The sequence below is a fragment of the Molothrus ater genome, chromosome 5 (genome assembly GCF_012460135.2).
Source record: "Molothrus ater isolate BHLD 08-10-18 breed brown headed cowbird chromosome 5, BPBGC_Mater_1.1, whole genome shotgun sequence".
Classification (NCBI taxonomy): domain Eukaryota; kingdom Metazoa; phylum Chordata; class Aves; order Passeriformes; family Icteridae; genus Molothrus; species Molothrus ater.
Window position 1 is genome coordinate 65,162,131 of NC_050482.2, and position 19,284 is coordinate 65,181,414.

At 43.4% G+C, this 19,284-nt stretch overlaps 1 protein-coding gene across 1 annotated transcript in view; it reads left to right on the forward strand.

Moving 5' to 3' along the window:
- Positions 1-19,284, forward strand: part of LOC118697706 (zinc finger CCCH-type antiviral protein 1-like) — a 25,377-nt gene continuing 6,093 nt past the window's right edge. The window contains exons 1-12 of the mRNA XM_036400534.1: positions 1-438; positions 2,465-2,597; positions 5,192-5,441; positions 5,552-5,659; positions 7,068-7,154; positions 7,715-7,783; positions 8,320-8,421; positions 11,506-11,629; positions 12,829-12,994; positions 14,848-14,968; positions 15,538-15,634; positions 16,039-16,120. Coding sequence (XP_036256427.1) covers positions 158-438; positions 2,465-2,597; positions 5,192-5,441; positions 5,552-5,659; positions 7,068-7,154; positions 7,715-7,783; positions 8,320-8,421; positions 11,506-11,629; positions 12,829-12,994; positions 14,848-14,968; positions 15,538-15,634; positions 16,039-16,120 — 1,620 coding nt within the window. The 5' untranslated portion in view covers positions 1-157. The remainder of the gene's footprint in view (positions 439-2,464; positions 2,598-5,191; positions 5,442-5,551; positions 5,660-7,067; positions 7,155-7,714; positions 7,784-8,319; positions 8,422-11,505; positions 11,630-12,828; positions 12,995-14,847; positions 14,969-15,537; positions 15,635-16,038; positions 16,121-19,284) is intronic.

The following is a 19,284-nucleotide window of genomic DNA, read 5'->3' on the forward strand; positions in this document are numbered from 1 at the left end:
GCGACCCGAGCCGCCGGCCCCGCCCGTGCCTTCGGTTTCGATTCCCGTCGAGCGCGGCCGAGAGGCGGTGACGAGTCCCCGCCTCGCTCCTGCTGTTCCCGCTCCCGCCCGCTCCTGCCACAGTCCGCCCGCGTCCCGTCCCGGGCGGAGGAGCGGGATGTGCGATCCGGCCGTGTCCAGTTTCCTCACCCAGACGCTGTGCGCCCATGGCGGGCGGCTGGGGCTGCGGGAGCTGCAGGAGAACGTCGGGCTGTCGGCGCAGCAGCTGCAGGACACGCTGTCGGCGGCGGGCCCGGGGCGGTTCCTGCTGGTGGAGGGCGGCCAGGTGGTCCTGGCCGTGACGGACGCGCGGGTCTGTGTCCTTAAGGAGTGCGACGGCTGCGAGCGGCTGCACCTCTGCAAGCAGCACCTCTTGGGCAGGTGCCACCTGGGGCCCAGGTGAGCGCGGGGGCGCGGGCAGACCCCAATGCCCTCAGCCCCAAACCACTCACACCCCCGAAACGCCTTCACATCCCCCCAAACTCCCTTACACCCTCCAACCCTCCCTACCCCCCATCCCTCACACACCCCAACCCCCTCACACCCCTCAAATTCCCCCGCAGCCCCCTCATCCCACGCCGCGCTGGATGCGCCGCTCCCGCCCTGGTGCCCCGGGAGGAGCGGGCAGGATGCCCTCGGATCAGCCCCGGGGGATCCTTGCTCCGGAAGGATTCGTGTCCTGCCCCCGCTGTGTCGGTAGAAGCCGACGATTTATGGTTTTTTTTTTTTTGTTTCTTTCCTTTTTGTTTGTTTCAATCTACTCGTCTCCGCACGAGTCGCTCAGCCCTCCCTGGCTGAATTGGGTGGAATTGTTCACGCCTATTTCTCAGAAGGAAAAAGCAAAGTGCTGACATGCCCTCTGGTTTCGCTCGAGAGAGTTACAAAAGTTGAGTTTTGCTGGAGGTCATTGCTTGGTTTGTGGCCCTTTCTTTGAGAGGTACTGTTTGATCACCCAGGTGCATTAGTCCCAGTTTCTGGAATAGGGAGGACTCGTGGGATGGGCAGGCCTGGCAGCCTCTTCTAGCCACAGGTGGCCAAAGGTGGTGCCTGGCTTTAAAAACATAAAAGGAAACCAAAGTCAAACGCAGAAGAGCAACCCAGCTTTGCCACTACAATTACTGATGGAAAAACTTTGTAGTTTCAGCTCCCAAGCCCCAGGTCTGGTGCTGATGCAGTGTTAGGAACGTGGATAATCCCACTGGATCCTTCCTCTTCTGCCCCAACAAAATGGATCACTGTGCACTAAGATCTGGATAGCAGGGAGGGGGAAAGCCATGTCTCTCTCTCATCATTAGGAAGATAGGATTTTCTTATTTTTTGTTACATTACAGACAACAGAGCAAGCTCCCATGGGGTTCAGTGTTGGAAATGCCTTGACATGTGCAGACACTCATGATGGATGAGTTTGTGTGAATTAAAGTTTGCAATGAAGCCATTCCCTTCATAATGATAAGCCATCCTGCCCTCTCAATAGCACATAGTATTTGGAGTCACTTTGGTATGTGTTAAAGATCAGTAAACACAGACACACCTTGGACCAGACACACCTTGAGGTAAAACTCATGAGGAGAGCTTCAGGAGCTAACTAGAGGCTGAAAGAGTAAAGGGGTAGACTTGAATCTGGTAAATTAACAGGTACTTTTGCTGGTTGAGTATGTCTGATCTTAAAGCTGTATCAGATCATGTGTTGAAGAGCAGGACATGAGGAAGCTGCATTTTACTGCATTAAATTAACACACAGGCTGACTATGTATGTGTCTCCTCTCTGTTACTGATTTGCAGTACCATTTCAAATAGATGAAAAAAAATCTACAATCTGCCTCTCTAATTCATACTCATCAGACTTTTGGCTTTGTAAGTGGCAGCACTGACTTCATTATTGTAGCTTAATTGCTTCCTTAATCAAAACTCATAACTTAAAATGTCTTACCTGATTTTGATTTTTTTTAAGAAAACCTCACATCCACTGAAGATAACAAAATGTGTTGTTTTCAGCTTCACTGTTGCTTTTGTTTCATGCAGACTCTTGCATGTCTCTCTACTTGCCATCCCTAGGACAACAACCTTCCATGTTCACAAAATGAAGGCTGTCGTAACTTCTGGCATTTTTGGTGTACTCCTTTAAAATTAACTTTTCCTCGGGTTTAGCTCATGTGACTTGACTTGGATCTTCCTGGAGGCAAAGAATGCCTGGAGTTGGGTTTAAAATGAGGAGGATAGGGTCACCACACTTCACAGAGGAGTTCTGCTGTTTGTCCATTCTCTGGCTAATTACAGACACCATCTACATGTTCAGAGACTCTCACCAAGCCACCTTTCTCTCGTGGCTTTTCCCAAGTTGTACATTATCAAGTTGTACCTTATCTGATTTAAATCAACTCGACTAAGGGAGTAAACATTGATATTTCTCTGTATTTTCTTGCAGCTCTTGTAAGTACTCTCATGACATCATGAATGTGGAGAACAAGCAAGTTCTAAAAAAACATGATTTGTCTGGCCTCAGTGAGAATGAGCTGCAAGTCCTTCTTCTCCAGAATGATGCATTCTTCCTCCCTGATGTGAGTTGTACTGGTTTCTTAAGAGAAAGTTATGGTTTATTAGGAATGGGAGAGGGCAAGAGAGAATATGGACTTCTGATCTTAATGTCCAGCTGTTAAGATATGAAATGGGATTAGTCAAAATGAAGGAGGAATGGGAATAGCAATGTCAAACAAAAAGCCAGATCTGTGAATGGGCTGTGTACTTAAAATAATGACAAAACCACCGTCACAGCAGTAAAACTGTTCAATAGGTACCCAGAGCACACATCTGGAGAAGGCCCTGTCATGTGGGATGTGTCGGGAGCAGACCTGCCCTCTGATAGCAGGAAGTGGGCAGCAAGGCTACAGCCTGTCTCGTGTGCCAGCTCTGTTATCTCAGCAGGGTGGCCATAAAGCTGCTCAAAACAAGCAAACAGAAATGTCAGCAACTTCACCAGAGGTTTACAGAGGGTGAGATAAGCAAGAGAGAGTGAAAGATCACAATAATTGCACATGCTTACAGAGTAAAAGGCATGACCAAAACCCAGTTTGTTGCTTCTTCTCTGTGAGATGACAGGGAAGTGAGTGCCCCTTTCCTTTTCCAGTCCATGTAGGCCTGCACAGGCCTGCACACATTTTGGTGCTTGAGGGTATAGGAGATGAGAAGAACCTGTGAGAAAGTGACCAAATGGCTGCAGTCAGTTTCGTGTCAAATCTGGCTCTTCCAAAGTGCATGGAGTTTTTGTACACTGGCTTTCTACAAAAGAATTTTTGCCCAGTTTGTATGCCACTCGTTGATTTTGTTAAATTTGGTTGAGCATTTCATTCTGGTTCAGCATGAGTGTATAAGGGCAGTACTGTCTTCAAGGTATGGCTGTTTGAAAGTCAGTCATGCCCTGTTCCTGGTAAAGAAATTACCAAAGTACTGCCCTTGTCTTTTGCAGGTTATAATCTCCACAGATTTTTTGACACAACAGTTCTATTGTTTCTTTGTTCCCTGCTGTTAAAGTGCTAGACTTTGACAAAGCATATTTTTTTTTAATTGTGTAGTGTTTTAAAGTATGTTTTACTGGCAGACTGAAGGAGCGTGGTGGTAAGCAAGGAGAATACTAATTGTTCCCAGTAGTGAGCAAATAGTAGCAACTGTTCTTGGTTGGTATTACCCTTCAGTGATTACTAGAAATCTGTTCAGCCCTCACCCCTGGCAGGCATCGTTAATTACCTGTAATTGAGCACTTTAACTCCTGTCATGCAGTAAAATAGCAAAACGAAGAGAAAACTGGGATCAATGCAGGCCATTCATAAACCTGAGAGTTTGGAGGTTGGATGTAAAAGCCAATTTGGCTGTTTCCTGTTTAGAAATGCTGACTGGTTGTGTGTGAAGACATGGCATGTAGGAACCTCTCAAGAAAAGGACACTTTGGAATTCTCTGACTTGAACTGGGGTTCAGAGTAAAACAACACAACAGCACCACAACATCAGGAGTTTTCGCACTTTCCCTCAACTCTCTGGCTCTCATGTTTTTTTGTTTGTTTGTTTTGTTTTTGGTTGGTTTTTGTTCTTGTTACTTGGCAGGTGCAAGGGGACAGTGTGCTTTCTTGATGTAGCTAAGTAGTGGATTCCCTATTTTCATGGCTTAAGCCCAGATAAGTACCATGCAGCCATTTGCTCTCTCCCACCCTGGTGGGATGGGGAGGAGAATTGGAAAAGAGGTAAAACTTGTGGGTTGAGATAAGGATACTAAAATAATTGAAATAGACTAAAATATAATAACTGTGATGAGAATGAGAGAGAGAAATTAATAAAACCCAAGAGATACAAGTAATTCCCAGTACAGTTGCTCCCCACCCACTGACTGATGCCCAACCCATCATCCCTCAGCAGTGGTTGGTGGCTCCTGGGAAGAGGGATTTGGAGGGGACCTGTGAGAGTCCCAGTGTGATACTGGGGCTCTCTGCCAGACATCTGTGTGTCCTCTTCAAAGGTTTCTTATTACAGCCTGCTCTGGGAGCAAAACTGTTACTGTGGTGCTTAGAGTTCAATGTGAAGGAGTTTTTGGTCTGTAATTTGGTCACTCATCTGATTCTCTGTGTACCTCTTTCTTAGTGAATAGAGGAATAAAGAAGTGCATTGCTTTTTCCATATGTACTCTAATCTCAAAGCATTCTTCTTACCATTTTATAAGCTCAAATCTTCAATGCAGGATAAGTTTTACAAATAAGAAGTGCAAATTGAGTTTCAGCTCCATGAAATGATAACTCATTTGACACAGTGTACATGTTTTTATGGAGATATTTGTTCTTTGTTGTTCATTATGCTGTAGGGGTTTTTAAAATAGAATGACTGTAAACCACTCTTTTATGCAACTGTCTTGCATACATTTTTGGCACTCCGAAGCTTGTTGGGTTGGCTTTTCTTGGAAACAAAACGTGTACAATTTCAAAAGTGAAAATGCATGAGTCAGCTTAAAATGCCTGCTCCTCTATGCAAGGAATCTGTCTGGTTTAAAGAAGTCACAATAAACACATGAGTTTTAATTGCCATTTTTCTGCTGTTAAAGCTGTATGCCTGTAGGACAAACAAAAATTCTAATGTGCTTTTCCATTTCTTATTGTATCCTCTCCACTTTTAGACCTGCCAGTTATTCAACAAAAAAGGTTCTCACTGTATGCAGCAAAGCAACTGCAACAAGCTTCATGTTTGTCAACACTTCCTCAAGGGGAGATGCAGATTTCCTCGATGCATCATTTCCCATAACCTCTTGGATGACCATGCACTGAGAGTGTTGGAAACTGTAGGCATTGATAGGAAGACAGCTTCAAACTTCCAGGCTATATGTGATTTCAAGCATATGGAATTCACCAGGGAACCGAGGGTGAATGGTAAGTTGCAAGAAATAGTGGTCTTAATCATGATTTTGAGTATGATAGAGGTAGGAACTGTTCTTGCCTTACCTCCCAGCTAAACCCTACCATCCTTTTGATGCTTTCAGTACGCAACAGAAATGATAATTGGAAAAAGCCAGAAGTTAGAAGGGTTAAAGAAGTGAAGACAACTTTGGAAACAGTGCACTGCAAGCAGGATATGCCACCTTCAGAAGGTAAATACCTAGATAATAGTACCAACTGTTTCCTTGTGGAATCAGCTTTTGTATTTCTCTTCTTGCAATATATACACATTTTTTCCTCTCTGCTATTATGCACTTGCAAGAATGGAGTAAGTCATGGCACAATCATGTGGTGGGAGGGAGAGCTGCACTTTTATTGCCTGAAGTACTGCATTGAAAACAGCAGTTGAGTGGCTGGCAATAACGGTGACTAGCTGGGGTTTGTAACTGTAATTGCACCTCTGTGGTATCAGCAGTGGAGTGCTAGTGGAAAATCACACATGTGATGGACATAATTCTCCCCAAAGATTGGGATATCAGCTGGCTGAGCTTGTGGCCCAGCAGTGCTGCCCATTCAGTCTTCTCACACAGGTCCCAGTAGCACCGGACCTGCCCAGAGCCAAGACCAGTTGCCAGCAGGAGTGGGAGGTAAAGATAAAGCTATGAATTATTTACAACTCTCCAGTCTTGAGACCAGTGGTTTTCACTGGGCCTTGATTTCACACAGCCTGACAGCTCCCAGTGGTAGTTGAGTGCAGCAGCTTATGTGTGTGCCTTGCTGTGTGCTGAAATCCATGGTACCAGATGGCCAGCAGAGCAGTGTTGGAATTTCTGCCCAAGCATTGTGCAGCACTCTGTTCTGTCCTGGACATGTTTTTCCCTAGCTAGGAAGGTGACAGAATTGTATCTGTGCATGCAGGATCTTCCCTTGCCTTCTGTCTCTAGGCAATGAATACAGCTTTGTCAGTAGAGGTGTTGTCTCGAAACACCTTCCAGTGAGTGAATAGCATCTTCTAAATCTCTTGTTCTTCTGAGCAGAAGGACCTTGGCTTTAAAGCTTGTCAGCGTCCGGTACTCTCTGGAGTACTGGAGGGTCTTTTAGCTATTCCACACATGGACGGTGTACTGTTTCATATCAAATCACACATGTGATTTTCCACACATGTGATATTACAGTTCTCCACAGAGACTGGGATATCAGCTAGCTGAGCTTGTGGCCCAGCAGTGCTGCTCATTCAATTTTCTCACGTAGGTCCCAGTTGTCACAGACATATTTTATGAAAAATCATTTCACTAGGATCTTTTCTCCTGAGAAGCTGAGAAGCTTCAGCTTCTCCATGTTTTCCTGCTTTGGAATGTGATTTGGAGAATTGTTTACCCAGCATGTGAAATTGTTTTTACTTGATGACCAATGACAGCCACCTGTGTCGAGGCTGTGAGCAGTCACAAGATTTTATTATCATTTCTTTCTATTCCTTTCAAGCCTTCTGATGAAATCCTTTCTTCTATTCTTTTAGTATAGTTTTAATATATCATTTTCTTTTAATATAATATCTATCATAAAGTAATAAACCAGCCTTCTGAAACATGGAGTCAAGATTCTCATCTCTTCCCATGTTAGGATTGTCTGCAAATTCAACACCTTGTAGTGCCGGACCTGCCCAGAGCCAAGACCAGTTGCCAACAGGAGTGGGAGGTAAAGATAAAGGTATGGACTGTTTCCAACTCTCCAGTCTTGAGACCAGTGGTTTTCATTGGGCCTTGATTTCACACAGTGACAGCTCCCAGCGGTAGCTGAGTGCAGCAGCTTATGTGTGTGCCTTGCTGTGTGCTGAAATCCATGGTACCAGATGGCCAGCAGAGCAGTGTTGGAATTTCTGCCCAAGCGTTGTGCAGGACTCTCTACTGTCTAGACACGTTTTATCCTTCCTAGCAAGATGACAGAATTGTATCAGTGCATGCAGCATCTTTCCTTTGCCTACTCTTTTAGGCAATGAATATGGCTTTGTCAGTTGTCTCGATACACCTTCCAGTGAGTAAATAGCAACTTGTAGATCTCTTGTTCTTCTGGGCAGAAGGACCTTGGCTTTAAAGCTTGTAAGAGTCCAGTACTCTCTGGACAGGTTCTTTTAGATATTCCACACATGGATGGTGTAATGTTTCATATCAAATTACACACGTGATGGACATAGTTCTCCACAGAGATGAGGATATCAGCTAGCTGAGCTTGTGGCCCAGCAGTGCTGCTCATTCAATCTTCTCACACAGGTCCTAGTAGCACCGGACCTGCCCAGAGCCAAGACCAGTTGCCAGCAGGAGTGGGAGGTAAAGATAAAGGTATGATTTATTTACAACTCTCCAGTCTTGAGACCAGTGGTTTTCACTGGGCCTTGATTTCACACAGCCTGACAGCTCCCAGTGGTAGTTGAGTGCAGCAGCTTATGTGTGTGCCTTGCTGTGTGCTGAAATCCATGGTACCAGATGGCCAGCAGAGCAGTGTTGGAATTTCTGCCCAAGCAGAAATTGTGCAGCACTCTGTTCTGTTCTGGACACGTTTTTCCCTAGCTAGGAAGGTGACAGAATTGTATCTGTGCATGCAGGATCTTCCCTTGCCTACTGTTTCTAGGCAATGAATTCAGCTTTGTCAGGTCTCTCACTGAGACTCCTTCTAGTGTCAGTGTTTATTGTTCAGTCACAAAGCTCTGACTTCTGTGTTGGGCTGTATGGGAGATGGTCAGATCCTTAAAGTGCTTGACTTTGCTACTGCAAGGATTTGACATTCTTGTTATTTCTGGGAGGAAGTACCAAATGCAGGATCTTTCTCTTTAAGCAAATATGGATTGTTATGTTCTTTGCTATGTTCTTTGCTGTAGGTAAAAAGGACAGTTCCTCTGAAGAAGCTTCAAAAGACAACAAAAAAGATACCTGTGATGAGATCTGTTTGTTCTATGTCTGGAAGTACTGCAAAAACAAGGGTAAGCTTTATGAAAAGTAATGTTGTTGAAGACTTGTTTGCAGAGGGACTCCTGCTCAGTGGCTTGGGCTAGTGGTGACAATTGTGCCTCCTCAGTGGCTTCTTTTCTTTCCAAGTCATTAATAAACTGTCAGAATTACAAACATAATCAGAAGAAAGCCAAATGGTGTACCTAAACCGTTTATCCTCTGGATAATCCAGCCTATTTTAGCTCTTTGATGGGGGCAGGCTTTGGGTACATTTCTGTGGCAAAGCCCTTTAAGTGTGAAGTGTTACCCTTTCTGTTGCTAGAAAATCAAGTTATGAGTTGACTGTGCTGTCATTATTGACAGATCATAAATGTATGCCATCCTTTATCCTATGTAGATCAGATAATAGCCATATTCTCCCTCATTAAGTTTGTTTAAAAAGTGATCTGATGTTAAAACATTTTTAAAAAGCCACTTAGTTGTACCAGCTAAGCTAAAGATAAATCTAGTCCATTGTCTTTTTGGTAGTGGCCAGAACAGAGGTCTAGGGAAGAATATAAGTAATTGTATTTGGGAGCTGTACTGAACAGTCATTTAACCCCCAGGTTTGGCTCTTCCTTAATTATGAGGAGGTATCATGACATTTTCTTTCCCTGATCTGGTCCAGTCAGTTTTTAAAGGACTCCTCTGACCACCTGGTCTTGACAAAAGACCCTGTGTAATGTGAACAGTGTACCTGGGTGAAACTGTGAAGGTCAGGCTCAAAGCAGCTGTACTGTGCCCACCAGATAACTAAATTCAAGTAACTGTTGGAGTGTGAGTGCACTTTATTTGCTACATTGGGCCAGGAAGTTGTAAGATGTTTGATCCATACTTGAATGTGGAGCATCAGTCAGAAGAAGACCCTTCAGGCCTTGGCAACCACCCCATGATTTCTGAGGGACTAAGGAAAAGACAACCAAATATATCAGAGTGTTTATGTGTTGTGTAGACTGGTCTTTTTACAGCTGAGACACACGGTTCTGTGACACACAACAGGCACTTCCTGTCTGTGGCACTGCTCTCCCAGCTGCCAGCGTTGTGTCTCAGCAAAGGGAAGGTTCTGGTAATGTGCTAGTTTTGCATCACAGAAATGATGTTTTAGGAGAGGCTGCTAGCAATCTCCTCCATGTCTGATAGGAAACCAATCAGTGTTTGGCTTTGGGAATTGACAGTCCGTTAAACCACTGGAAATCTGTACACACCTCTGTGAAAAACACAAGTTAAAGACAAAAAAACCTCACAAACTTTCTCCTTTCCATTCTGGCTGGCAAAGAGGTGACACAGCTGGCCCGGCCTCTGTCTTGGCCAGATGGCCCCTGCCACGGGGTGCCCACTGGGCCCCCCATGGCCACCAGGCAGGGGCAGAGGAGAAGCCATCACTGTAGTAGCTGCTGAAATGCTAACCACTTCCCCCAGCCCCAGTGGAGCCTGGGGTCACACAACCATCTGCAGGCCCTGGGCAAAATATTAACTCTTCCAATACTTCAGTCCTCCCTCACTGTGGTATTTTCTGGGATCCCCCGTGGCAGGAAGGAAATGATGAATCTGACTCCATGTTCTTAGAAGGCTAATTTGATATGATATGATATTATACTAAAACTATACTAAAGAATAAAAAAAGGATACTTAGAGAAGGCTTAACAAGATATTAATGAAAAACCCGTGACTCTCACCAGAGTCCCACCACAGCTGGACCATGATTGGTCATTAAGTTAAAACAATTTACACGAAACCAATCAATGATCAGTTGGTAAACAATGTCCAAACCACATTCCAAAGCAGCAAAACACAGGAGAAGCAAATCAGATAATTATTGCTTTCATTTTTCTCTGAGGCTTCTCAGCTTCCCAGGAGAAGAATCCTGGCAAAGGGATTTTTCAGAAAATACAACAGTGACAGAGAACAAGATGGAAGTACAAACATATAAAGAAACAACATAAAAACACCAAAGTCAATGAAGAAGAAGTCAAGTCCCAAATAAGAAGGATGAAAAAATGCCTTTAGTTTTAGGCTAAAGTTTTCTTGTAGAACTATAGAGAAGGACTCTTTTTTCCCTATAACACTTAAAAGTATGAAGAAATGAAAGTGTAGATTGTAGATATTGTAGATATCGAGCAAAAACCTCCATACTAAAGTAAACAGGTGTTAAAGTAGCTACAATCCTATAAAAAGTTTGAAAAGAAAAAGAGAGATGAGTGATAAAGATCCTATACCCCAAAGAAAGAAAAGGTCTATATTCCTAGATATAGATAATTTCAGAGATAGATATTAAGAACTTTTGCTTTTAAACAACTCATCTTTAAACCAATACCCCATAAGTTGACATGGCCCATAAACACAACTATGAGACAAACTTACAGAAAATGAGAAAGATTTCATGATTACAAATTTCCCCAAACAGATGCTATTTGTGGAAATTAAGAGCCATGAGAGAACTATTTTCTTGTAGAGAAGTATTAACAAGGACTTCTCTCCCTAAGTAAACTAAAGAAAGACTATTCTAGAAGTAGTAAACTAACTAAAGATTTTAGGTTTTTTCTCTTTACATTATCAGTGAGGAAAAAAAAAGTTGTAAAGGGAAGTGTCCTAAAAATTGTGTTCTGATTCTTATTACTCTTTCTTTGAGTTACTATCACTAAATTTTTATTTATACCCTTTTAAAGTTTTGATCCTATTTTACTTTTCTCCTAATTCTATCTCACAACAAAAACCAAATCAGTACATTCTATTAAGCGTACTAGTAATTAACCAACACTAAACCCACTACACTAATTAGTAGATTAACCAAAAAATCTCAAATTAGCGAACCACTACAGGTGTCTTTCAAATAAATTTGGCAGTGTGTGTGTGTGTGTATATATATATATATATATATGTATATGTTGCTTTTCTTGGTAAGACTGCAGAAACACACTCCCCTTCTGTTTTCAGCACTCTGTCTTCATTGCTTATACCAAAGCCCAGGAGAGAAAGCCTCCAAGTATAAAAGATGCTGGTTCTATTTGGTTTTTTTCTTGTCTTGCTGTCTGTGTTAATGATTGCAGAATTCTTGACTATGTCTGATTTCGTTACAGATAGATGCAAATCTGTTCATTACCATTTGCCATATAAATGGGAGATACATGATGGGTTGGACTGGAAAGAACTTTCCGTGATGGAGGAAATTGAAAAGGCCTATTGTGACCCAAATAACAGCAGGTGTAGTAATGCTGGACTCCTTGCTTGGAGTATTGTGATTGAGCCTGTGTAGGAATACTTGTGTTTTCTTCCTGAAGATGTCTGACTTCTCAGCCTCTGGTTACTGAGCCTCTCAGAAGCTGGGAGGATTTAAAAATAAGAATTTTTCCTTTTAAAAAAGCAAAGAAAGAATGATTGTATGAAAATCCCACTCCAGTTTTGTCTTCTAAAAATAACAAAACTATATCTTGCATGTAAAACTTTGTACAAAGTAAAAAGCCAGTGTTTAAAATACTTGTATTTCAGATCATTAATCAGTTTATTTACAGTAATGAAGTTGGGCCTTTTGGCAACATTTCAGAGCTGGTCCTTCTCTATAGCTACTTCTTTCCCACTGCAGCTAGTTAACAATAATAGTAATCTATTATGTACCTAGAGACATTTTATTAAATGTCCTTTGTGTAAGCAGCCCATTTATTTCTTCTTCTTTTTTATTTCTATTTTAAGAGCATGTTTTCCTTTTAGCTCCTTTCTGAAAAGTCCCACTCAAAGTGACCTGGATTCATAGGGCACCCCAAGTTTGGCTTCACAAAATAGTATTCTAGTTTTGACCCATGCCTCTTAAGGCACCAGATGATTTTGATTGGCAGTTTTCTGGAGATCACAAGCAATATTCCCAAGAGGAGGCTGCCACCAAAGTCTTCCTTCCTGGGAATTAACTTTTCAAGCCTTGCAGGAGTAAGAGCCCAGGTGGCTGCAGTGGTGAATGCAGTTTGCAGAACTCACAGCTGTGGTTGCTGTGATTGCATCCTTTGTAACCACAGAAAAAGAACAAAGTTGATAGGCTGCAGGTGTTTGCTGGCAAATTCAGTCCCACACTTTGTACATTCTGCTTTTGTACTGAGAAAGACTGTAACCACAGCTAGTTATAACAGAAGTTCCTTTTGCCACACTGTACTTGGAGCCTGACGTTATCTGTAAAGCTGGCAGTGTGACATGTGATTGAGGTGGCATTTGGTGTCTCACTGGCCAGAGTTCACTTCTGAAGCTTGGAAATGGCTTTCAGAGCTGCCATGTGCTGTGGGAAATAAATACTCCTATTTCAGATCTAATGAAGTTTGGTTACTTTATATTAAAGTAAATGGCACCAGCTTAAACTGGGGATTGAGAGGATAAAATATGTACTGCTAACTCTAATAAACCTGAATTTGTCCTTACAGCTTGCCAAGTAAGAACATTAATTTCCAGACAATGACCTGCTCTTCTTCTTTGGTTCGACGTCTCTCTACACCATCATCAGTCACAAAACCCACATTCCTGCTGACCACACAGTGGATTTGGTACTGGAAGAATAACCAAGACAAGTGGATTGAATATGGAGAACCAGTGAGTTCACATCCTGTGCTTTGAGTTACTTCTGCAGGAATATGTGGAGCTTCTGCATCCTTTCCCCTTTTCTCAGTAGGATTAATTGAGTCTTTGTGCTTGAATTTTACAGTGTTGAGTAAGGCAGTGAAGCTACATCTGTTTGTAACAGATGTGATAAAATGCTGACAGGCTGGAAGAAAGAGAGCTCCCTTTTGGAGTTGTCCGTGGCTCCATAGAGATTTAACATGTAGACACTGCTCTTAAGATACTTGGGAAGAAGTTGCCTCTTTTTTAAGCAATGCCCTCCTTCCTTGGACATGCAAGGATTGCTCTGCTCTCTCAGGTCAAATGCAGTCTTTTTCCATGTATGTCCAAGTCCTCTGATGAGAAAGTAACCTATCTGAAAATGCAGGAAAAGAAATATATATAGAATCTCACCTTCCCCCACGGCAGATGAGTTTATCCCATATGGTTTACAGTATAGCAGCACAAATGGTAGAACACAAAGGTGATCCAGGGGCTTGGAAAAGTACACAGAGAAAGATGCTGGATAGAGCACAGTTTAAAAGAATCAGAGTAACCTCACAGAGTACTCAACCTCAAGGAGTCACCCAGGTCCAGGAGAGATCACAGCTGTCCAGCTGCTCTTTAGCAGGGAGAGCTTGCAAGGAGCTCACTCAGGCTTTCCTGTCTGTGGAATGAAGTGGTTGACTCATAGTAAATCACAAGCAAAGTAAAAGGTGAGACTCCTTACACCTGCAACTTTTTTTTTTCCTTGGCAAATTAGTCTTGGAAGAACCACCTGCTAATTCATGCATTAATCACATCATCAGTGTTTGTTTCCAAGCTTATATGCATCAATGCTCACGGTATCACCCTGTTCCGTTGTGGGTTTTTAGACTAGAAAAGTTTTTAGACTAGAAAAGTTCTTGGCCTAGGCCTTTGCTTCCTTTGGAGCCTGAACCAAAGTTACTTTGGTTTGGTAAGGAGTTGAGTGTACCCATCACAGCTGGTTGCAGCTCAGCCTTGCCCCCTCCCCTGCCATGGAACTGGGCAGAGAGTTGAGAAAACTCATGGCATGAGATAAAGACTGGGAATTGCTGCCAGAGCAGTGATTCCTTCTCTGCCTTGGGAACTCTGCTCCCTGATAACAGGGTAGCAAATGCTCACACTCAGTGGGATTTCCTTTTCGACCCTGAAAGTGAAAAAGGCTAAAGCAAAAATGTGTGCACAAGCAAGGCTAAACAAGGCATTCATTCCCCTCTTCCCTTGGACAGGCAGGTGCTCAGCCATCCCAGGAAAGCTGGGCTCCATCACAGCTCACAGTGACTTGGGAAGACAAACACCATCACTCCAAATGTCTCTCCCTCCCTCCTTCCCCAGCTTTGTATGCAGGAGTGACACCTTATGGGCTGGGGTGCCCTGTGGCCACTTGGGGTCAGCTCTCCTGGATGTGTATCCTCCCAAGGCCTTGTGCCCCCAGTCCTGTCACTGGTGGGGTGGGAGAGGAGCAGAAAAGGCCTTGGCTCTGTGCATGCCTAAACTAAACAATAACTGAAACATCCCCCTGTTATCAGCACTGTTCCAGCACAAATCCAAAGCACAGCCACTACCAGCATCTGGGAAGAAATTTAACTCTACCCCAGCCAGAACCAGCACAAGTTGTTACAGGAATTTAAAGTTACTAATTATGTATTTGTGTTTATGTTACAAATATTCAGTACTCAGCCCAGGCCACCATAGTTCTGGGTAGATTCCTTGTCATCCTACACTTGGCCTTTTCTTTCCCTCTACCCCAGCTAGTTATCCAGGGTTTAGTCCTGACTAAATACTTCTCATTCTCTTTATTTTTTTCTCTTCTCCCCACAAAGGAAGAAGGGAACAGCGCGACCTCACCATCTTCTGCTATTATTGAGAATTTGTATCAAGCAGATCCATGTGCCATTGTACCTTTCCAGGCTGGCCAACATCAGTATGAACTTAATTTTAAAGGTAGTAATTTTAAAGGTTTTCATCTACAGCTATGCACTATAGCACTATACAGTGCTTTATGGACTCCTGCAAAGTCTCCCAGTTTTTGGAAGGTATGACTTCCTTTCCTGACACCACCAGTTGCACTTACTGGAAGTGAGGTAGTGGTGGCCCAAAGCAAATTCCTCACAAAAGGAACCTTCCCCTCTTACTCCTTCACACTCTCCAGACTTACATCTGACCAGGAATATAAAGGTTCATGGTCTTCACATAAAGTCATAGTAAACTTTAAGGAAAATAAGTTAACACTGTGGATGGTAAAAAATACAAGTCAGGCATCTTTGTGCTGCTGTAGCAATGCTTAAAGAGCATTGAGTGGCTTGAGGGAGCAAGCAGGATAGGCACAGGTTAGGTCACAGAGGTACAGGAAAGACTGGAAGCTTATACAGACTTTGTGCAACTGCTCCTCAGCAGGTAGAATTGACACTGAATATGCAGTTTTCATTAAAGAATGACTGATGAGGACAAGATGACCCTGTCTTGTAGACTTATTCATGACTTTTTTTCCCCTTCTCTTTTTTCTCCTCAAGAAATGATTCAGACAAATATTCATTTTAAAACTCGAAGACAGGTTTGCAGGCGACCAAAATTCGTGTCTTCTGAAGATGTGCAGAAGATAAAGACAGGGTAAGTGCCCTTTAGGCTGTTTTTTCATATTTTAGAAGTAATCATAAGGCAAAATGGGTCTCAGTGCTGGCAGTAGTTGTACAAAGACCCAAGTGCTGCTGGAGAAAGCCTATCCATGGGACTGAAGAACAGAAACTGTATCACAAACTGCAGTTGTGGTGCCTCACCTGCTGCCGGGGGTACACATTACTCCAGGTACTCCAGCTGTTACTTTAAAAAGCAAGTGCAAGAGGCCTGTGGTGGTTGAGTGGCAGCATGCAGAGCTCAGCCTACAGACTGAGGCTATTTCCCAGTTTCTTTGTGGTTTATTTTGTTAATTATTAAATACAGGAATTGGCCAAAGGGGATGCTCCAAATGGAGCAGTACTAGAATTACTAACACTTCATTTCTGTCTGTTTGCAAGCAGCCAAAGGGATTCTTCTATTCCAAATCAGACCTGTCCTAGTCACTGGGATGCATCTGCACTGCCTGACTTCGGATACAAGGTATCTATTTTTTTTCCCCCTTCTTGTAATTCTGATGGAAAGGCACAGATTCAGAGCTTAACTGAATCAACTGTAACTGTGGCTGCTAAAAAAGGACAGGAGCAATTTCTTGAGTGGGTGTGCTAAAGATCTAGGTGATCTCCCAAGGGCTTATGAAACAGGTCCCAAATTGCCTTAACTTCAAATGCATTTTAGGCATTTATCTACATACCAAAAACTCAAAACTCCAAAGAAAAACAAACCCAAAACTCACCAAGTTCGAGACAGGAGGAGTAAATTTGGATTGGAGATCCAGGAAAGGAAATCTCTGTATCCTCCAGTACTGTCACATACAGCATGGATCTGAGCGCAGACCTTGGCCACAGGAAATGGCAGAAATAAAGATCTACAACTGCAAAATAAAAAACATTGCAGTGATGTCTTCCACAAAACAAACCCACCCCCTGTCAGCCCAAAGTCTAGCTCTTTATTTGGTCTACCAAGACCAAAATGTGTGGGTGTTTTTTAGATTTCTAGGTCCTGCAGTCCTTCTGGAAGAGCAGCACAGTTTGTGAAAGTACTGCAGGACTAGAAAAAAAGGCTTTTTCATGTTACAGGGGCCCTTTGTGTAGTGCTGCTTGAGGAGCAGTGTAAGAGGCTTTCCTTGTTGACTGTGTCACAGGATCCTGTGTGATGCTCACCAGGTTGTGTTGGCACAGATACCCTGGGGGCTGAGGAGCACCAGTGTGTGGCTGTGTGTCAGGGTGGAGTAAAGCACTTCACTTAAAAGAGAGGAGTGCTATGTTGATATAAAATCACCATTTAACAAAATTTGATAGTGAAGGAGACAGTGGTTTAACAAGATTTGATAGCAAAGTACACCTGATTATTTATTGCATAGACAGGGTCAGACAAAACTACTAGAGAGACCCTCCTGTTGAGTCATGACTTTCATAAAGAAAAGATGAAATAATAATGAGAGTGTGTGGGAATCTGGCAGTCAGCCCACTTGAAGATTTGCCTGTGATATCTGGAGCCCAGTGGAAGTAACAAAGGAATATGCTATTCCCTTGGCTTATCAGCATCTTAACTTACAAGCACAAATTTTTCCAAAGAGTGCCAGAAAGGCAGGTACCTCTGTTCTGTTCAGGTCTTTTGAGCTGTGTGTACTTAATTGCTTCCCATACTTGCTCTGAAAACTTGTTTGAATTTTAGTTGAGTACATTTGTTGGGGTGTTTCTGGAGTCACTGGGGTGAATGTGGGAAGCTTTGGAATGCAGTGCACAGATCCATAGTATCTTTTGGTTGTACATGTGGGGATGTGTGAGTAGAAGGAGCTCAGTTTGGCACCTAAGAAAATATCTCTTTAACTTGTGAGTGCCTTTCACAGGAAAGGAAAAGTAACAATGCCCATGATACCTGTTGGCACTAAAAGTGAAAGCCTGGGCTAGATTAAATCTTTCTGTGGGACCCTAAGCTTGTTTTTTTGCAGTAGGTAATATTGGGAGTGGCTGGGATTCTGCATGCTTGTGGTGACCATTGTAAGAGCTGACAGCTACAACTCGATGAACTACCTTCTCTTCAGACATTGACAAATAATCCTGGCAAAATCTGCTGCGCTGGAAGTGATCCATTTTAAAAAGGAACCTGTGAGATAGGCAGAAAGTCATCTTGGCTTAAAATGGGAATCTGTGCTTTGGTAACATTGCTTATTTTTTGAGTATTGCTATGTCTTAATCTGTAAGTCATTGAGAACAGTTCTGTAGAAAGAAGTGTATAAAATGCACAGTGGAAATTAGTAACACTGTTTGGGAAGTTGGTGTGACTTTCTCCTGTCTATGTTTTCACAAAGTGGAATTAGTAGTTTTTAAAAGTTTTAAAGGAAAAAAAAAAGAATTTATTATATCCTGAAACTTCTTGCTGGGTTTAAAATTGTCTCTTTAATGTACAACTGAGAAAAGTGTGCACTGGATGTGTGGTTTCCTGTCAGTCTTTGTGTGGCTGATGTGCTGCTGAATCCTGGCCATGCAGGCCAAGGATTGCTGCACTGTACCAGGCACAGGATGCAATGAGAGGAGTGTCTGTGCATTTTATAGATGTCACTTCTGGTGGGCTCACTGCCACCAGTACCAACCCTGCTCCTTCCAACACCCCAGAGCTCAGGGTGTGAGTCACAGAGTACTGCTCTTGTGCAGTCATACACTGGTGGGAATTGCTGCCAGAGCAATTCCTTCTCTGCCTTGGGAACTCTGCTCTCTGATAACAGTGTAGCAAATGCTCACACTCAGTGGGATTTCCTTTTCAGGCCTGAAGGTGAAAAAAGTTGAAGTTGTGCAGTTATGCCATATCTAAGCCTTCAACAGCAATGTGATGCTGTGATCCTTTATTAGCACTAGAAGCATCCTTGTGGAAATAAGGACAAGCCCACAAAGATTTCATGGAAAGGAGAACAGCTTTGTTGTCATATGATAAAATAATGGAAGTACCTTTCTTACAGGATTAGGCCTTGTGTATCATGGCTGACCCTCTGTTTTACCTAGAAAGGTTTCAGTTCCTCAGGAAGAGATCATAGAATCATAGAACAGGCTGAGTTCAAGGGACCCATTGGGATCATAGAGTCCAACACCTGGCCCTGCACAGGACACCCCAAGAATCCCACCGTGACCCTGAAGGATGCAGCAGAGCAAAAGTACATTTGTAGTTTAAGTGGGAATTGTTCATGTATAAAAAAACTTGCAGATGACACCAAGCTGAACACTGTAGGTGACACACCTGAAGGACAGGGCCATCCAAAGGGATGTGGACAAACTCAAGAAATGGTCCATGGGAATCCAGTGAGGTTCAACAAGTACTGGTGCTGCACCTGGGCCAGGACAACCCCTGGGGGCAATTCAGGCTGGGGATAAGCAGATGGAGCAGCCCTGGGAGAAGGATTTGGGGGTGCTGGTGGTGACGGCTGGACATGTCCTGCCCCTGAACCCCCCTTGTGCTGAGCTGATCATTTACAAGGGCCTGGAGTGACAAGACAAGGGGGGATGGCTTCAAACTGACAGAGAGTAGGTTTAGACTGGGTATTAGGAAGAAATTCTTCCCTGTGAGGCTGGTGAGGCCCTGGCACAGAGTTGCCCAGAGAACCTGTGCCTGCCTCATCCCTGGAAGTGCCTGCCCAAGGCCAGGCTGAATGG